Here is a 5,205-nt window from a genome sequence, read left to right on the forward strand (position 1 = left end):
TTGAGAGAAAGTGTATCTGACGATAACAACTTTACTCTCTCCACTAATCAACGAGGCCTTGAAGAGCTCTTTTCAGAACTCTCTTTCGAAAATCGAACCCCAAATGCGCAGAAGCTTTCGCTTCTTCACATTCAGTTTTCAAATTTTCTTTTATGCTTTCGCATGAAAGACCATCCGCATCTCTCACCTAAAATTTCCTCCTCAATTTAAGTTTTTCCAAAATCTACATATTGAACCATCCACTTTTTTTTCCACTCTCCTCCACCTCCTAAACTTTTTCATTTCGATTCTAATTCCCTCCCGCCTCCAAATATTATTCCCCCGACACATTTCTTGGTACCACAAAACTTTTTCCCCATACCTAATTTATAGCATGTCTACACATAAATGCTGGTAGCGTTGACCTCCATTTGCAAACTATGCAACCTAAATCATTTTAGGTAGAACATGATTCAATTAAGGCTAGAAGTTCCAGCTAACGACATAATGAAAGTCTTTGAGGATTCAAAACGCTTCCTCCAACCAAGGATGAAACCAGTTTAGAAATGCATAGGAATCAATTTCGTTGTCTAACATGCTGGATGATTTAATCCCTGACAAGCTACCAGTTGGGGAGCTGACAATGTTATCATCATTGAATCCTCGTCCAACATGATCAAATTGTAAGAACCGATGTTCATTCACTGTTCTTGGGCCGTGATCAGTTCCAATTTGGGCCAAAGTATTAGCTGCCTTTTGCATTCTCAAACAACGCATATGGTTCAGAGTTTTGATCGCCCACGCACACACTGCAGACATTGATGCTTTTCCTTTGACTGCCTCAAGCAAGCTCATTGCTCTCTTGAAAGTATTTTCAAATTCCTCGGTTTGAATACCAGAGTATATTAAAATAACACTTATTAGAGAAATGTTGAACATAAGAGCAAATTCGTCCACCACGGAACTTCCAGTTCTGCTTGGCTCCTCATGTTTTCAAAGATATCAAGCGTCTGTTTGCTTTGCTCTCTCAGAAGAATAATATCGGAGGAGCTCCAATTAACACAGGAATGGCAGTCAATCAGTTCTAAGAGTTGCTTATTGTAAAGTGCCAAATAGATGTCGTGATAAGTTAAGTATACTTGATCCAACAACAGCCGATCAAATTCATCGCAGGACATATTTGAGTCACACCAGCTCCTAAAGTGTGAGAGCTCAGCTGCAATATTTTTCGAAAAAGTCTCATCGACACTCTTGTTTCCAAAGGCTTGTTGTTGTAGTCTGCTTGAATATCTCCCCAGGTAAATCATTAAAGTGCTGGTTTTTGCAACCATCCATCACTACATGAGGTTCCATCTAGTGTGGGGGGAATTCCATATTGATTGACTCGTCCTGAATTTCAAACTGCTTTCCGCTTTGCCAACAGTACAATCTGTCCCAAGTATAAACTAACCAGAACATCCTTTTGGCTTTGATCTCTTCATACTCTTGGTCCCTGTTTGTCTTAATAATGATATCAATCTTGAGCAGCATTCCTTTACGCATTCTACTAGCAATCCCAATGAAGTATACGATGAAGTTTGACGGTGCGCTGCTCTTAAAGAGAATGTTATCAAAACCCACGATTGAGTTGATTCAAGGGATTGCCACTCAAGACTTAATTTTGAGGCGGTTTCATATGCTGAGTGAAACAAATCTTCCTCTATTCCAGGTTTGAGTTCTATCGAAATCTTATGTGGTCTTTCTGGATGAATTCCCGAGAACCTGATGGCTATTGCAAATATCAAATAGAGAATCGCATTGAATAGCTTGGCAGCTTTTGCGTTCGTTGCCATTATCAGATCATTAACATACTTATGGTATTGGTCCATATATACTCGTGAATCATGCAAAATAGGGGATTTACCTTATGGAAGAAAATTTCTAACGGCCAGGCACAAAGATTTGATCGCTTACTAGGAGTTAAGATCAGTGGCTGCACTGCAAGTGAGAGTTGATTGAGATAGTGGCCTCCTGACATGTCCCATCCATAAATTGTAAGCGAGGAATGGAAAGCCCTTCACGTTTGCTAGTATGTAATTCGAAGAAAAGAGACTTTCCTATCTTGTTAGCTAAAACTGCATCGTATCTTGTGACTCTTTCGGTTCTCTTTCCGTCCAATGACAACACGTCATTGTCAATCGTTTTATTGCTACTTTATGCATTTCTTGGTAGTTTATTCATCAAGCTATTCTCAAGATTTCGAATCCTGTTCTCCAAATAACGAATATATTCATCCTGGGTTGGTCTTTGGCGGTCAACGTTATAATTTGAGTGGCATTTTCTCGTTAAGCTGCTTCCTATTTCAGTAGGGTATTCGCAAAGCTGAGCACGTCGTCTGCAGTGAAAACAAGGTTGTTCGCCATCACATTTGATTCTCCGAAACCTGCAGTACGTGCAAGCCCTCCTATTCTCAATCGTTTGATTCACTCTGCTGGTTAACCATCTGTGTTATAGATACTATTAGGCTAATCTTTTATGCAACACAAATAAGTGATACACATACAAGGGTCAAAAACTCTATCATGCGAGCGGTCCGTTCGCGGAAAAAATGCGGATCGCGATCGCGATGCACCGAAATCGCATTATTCAGACTAAAAAAAAAAAAATGATCCGTTTAGCGGGAACTGCAAATTGCGGGCGGCAACTAGCGATGCCCAAGCCTTATATGCAGAGCAGGCCTTATAAAAAAGCCCAAAGTTCACACCTTCAGATCTAAGTAGAACTAAACGTAAATTAAGAGGGTGAAATGAATAAGTCTATGGAATTTGACAAGGATGAGTTCCCGGAGGGAGGATTTGGATGGTTTGTCGTCTTGGCATCTTGGTGTGGAATGGCACGCACATTCGGTATGGTTAAGAGTTTTGGTGTGTATCAGTCTTGCTACCAAACTGAGTTGTATTCTGGAGAAAAAACATTCAAAATCATTATCATAGGTTCTTTACAACCTGCATGTATGTATTTCTTTTGCACTGTGACAGTCTATCTCCATCACTATTTTGGCGTTCAAGTCACAGTTGCATTGGGTGCCCTGATACAGCTCTTTTCATTGATGATGATGTCTATTACGAACAACATATGGCAGTTGTTCCTTACGCAGGGAGCGTTGTTTGGATTTGGAAGTGGTATAATATATTTCTCTGCCTTAACGATACCTATGCATTGGTTCAAAAGAAAAAAAGGCTTTTGCAATTGGAGTTGCCAGCTCTGGTTCCAGCATCGGTGGAATAATTTGGCCGATTGCTGTGAGGAGGCTCATATCAGAGGTGGGAGTAAATCGGACCAACAGGATTTTGGGGTTCATCTATATCCCAGTGGCAGCAGCACTAATTCTTTTTCTAAGACCTGGGTTGCCCGTTAAACTTCAAGAAACTGAGAACTTCCTTTCATTGTATCGCTTCCAGTTTTATTATGATCTTACAATACTAAGAACCCGGAAATGTTTGATTTTGTTATTTGCTTTCGTTTTCTCACAAATGGCACTGTTTCCTGGTCTGTTTCTTACTGATCTGTACGGCCAGCGTTTAGCACAGAGATTACACAGATCGTTATTCGATCCAGCTCATTATGTCACTTTCTTGAATGTTGCCAGTTTGTTTGGTAGAATCTTGCGCGGCTTTTTAGCTGATGTGTTTGGTCGACTCAACGTTCTTATACCCTTCATGTTATTATCGGGTATTCTTCCTTCAACTCTCTGGCTCAACTCGTCTAGCTCTGACATCATTTTTTTGATCTTTGATGTAACATGGGGCTTTTCTTCGGAAGTTGTTATTTCTTTATTTCCAACTGTCGTCCCACAATTATTTGGTGTTGAAAAAAATCAAAACCGAATGGGACTACTTTTCACATTCGCTGAAATCGGAGCTCTCTTTGGGCAAATTATATGTGGCGCATACCTACCTTTAGCAGGTTGTGTGGAGCAATATATCACTAATTTCAAAGAAAATCGCAATATTTACTGGCGTACTATTCTTGGTGGGTGGTGGATCATTATGCTCACTCAGACTTTTGACCTCAACGAGTTTCCTTCAAATCTTGTAGTCCTACTACTTTTCACAAAAACTGAACACCAATCTATGATAGTATCCGCTGCAGTTTAATTGCTCATTCGAGTACCGCTTTTGGAGATATTCCTACCGTAGATCTACACAATCGAATGTGAAAAAAAAAATTAATTGCATACAGCAGGGTTCGAACCTGCGTCCCATCACTGAGAATAGAACTTGAGTCTACCGCCTTGGACCACTCGGCCATGTATGCTTCATTATTCAAATTTTTGGTTTTAATCACAAGAGAAAAGACTGGCCATACTTACTTTATTCTAGTACTAATAGTTGCTGCCATACTTTATTCTAGTACCAAAACTTGCTGCCATATTATCGTCACGTCATCACTGTCGTGCAAATTATCTTGCTAAGCATTTATTATTTTGCTTCTTTCTTTAGATCCTGTACCTTATGAGGCGTTGAAGCAGTGCTAGTGATTATCAAGTAGTCATCAAAGCCAAAAGAATTTAAGCAACAATCAAGATTTTTTGCGGTATCGTAGTCGCTAGTCACACAAATTTGATCTATATGAACCGAGTTGTCATTCATTATCTGCGTGATAGCAAATATTTAAAATTAGATTTTATTAAATTCTATTGAAAACTTGTATATAGAAATATATGCCGAGTAAAGGTTCTTTGGGATTAATTTAAGGAATCAATAGTAGCACTGTAATAAAACCTGGGCTGACGTTGCTTGATTCAACCGGCTCTCGAGATAGTATCTGACTGATGGCTCTATACGAAAGCTAGTCTTGAAATTAAACATTGAAGAGTGGTATTGACACCATCTCTCATAGAAGAGGAGGGCCTTATAGCGCATTAGCTCAATGAAATAAGTGATTATATTTTCAAAGCTATTGCCTTTGAAATGCGATTACAATCTCTGACACACTGAAGTCTGCTAGCACTTGATTACTAAATACAGGTCAATTACTGGCTTAAGTAAATTTCTATTATCACCCCCACCTCGCCTATTTCAAAGTTTGACCCAATTAAAATACAAAGATAAATCCATTCAGATTCGAGATAAAAGATTTTCAGCCTTCGCACAATGAGCGTTGTCATCTTATGCACGCGAGTAAGTCTTCTGATGATTTGGGTATCTTTTCCTACCTTTATGATATCCGAGACCTGTTATTGTG

The 5,205-nt window shown here is 39.4% G+C and overlaps 3 protein-coding genes across 3 annotated transcripts; 1 reads left to right on the top strand and 2 right to left on the bottom strand.

Moving 5' to 3' along the window:
* Positions 1-504: 504 nt before the first annotated feature.
* On the bottom strand, positions 505-918 carry KL928_005410 (uncharacterized protein; the record flags this gene model as incomplete). The annotated part of the gene is made up of 1 exon (XM_043206217.1): positions 505-918. One exon carries the CDS (start codon positions 916-918, stop codon positions 505-507), a length of 414 nt encoding a protein of 137 aa, XP_043057278.1.
* A 506-nt stretch (positions 919-1,424) lies between these two features.
* Positions 1,425-1,847, bottom strand: KL928_005411 (uncharacterized protein; the record flags this gene model as incomplete). Its single annotated transcript, XM_043206218.1, has 1 exon — positions 1,425-1,847. One exon carries the CDS (start codon positions 1,845-1,847, stop codon positions 1,425-1,427), a length of 423 nt encoding a protein of 140 aa, XP_043057279.1.
* A 917-nt stretch (positions 1,848-2,764) lies between these two features.
* On the top strand, positions 2,765-4,115 carry KL928_005412 (uncharacterized protein; the record flags this gene model as incomplete). The annotated part of the gene is made up of 2 exons (XM_043206219.1): positions 2,765-2,969; positions 3,544-4,115. The coding sequence occupies 2 exons, from the start codon at positions 2,765-2,767 to the stop codon at positions 4,113-4,115; spliced, it is 777 nt and encodes a 258-aa protein (XP_043057280.1).
* Positions 4,116-5,205: the final 1,090 nt, after the last annotated feature.

The sequence above is a fragment of the Ogataea angusta genome (assembly GCF_019207475.1).
Source record: "Ogataea angusta isolate 61-244 chromosome Unknown 61-244_NODE_17_length_14366_cov_125.228427, whole genome shotgun sequence".
NCBI lineage: Eukaryota > Fungi > Ascomycota > Pichiomycetes > Pichiales > Pichiaceae > Ogataea > Ogataea angusta.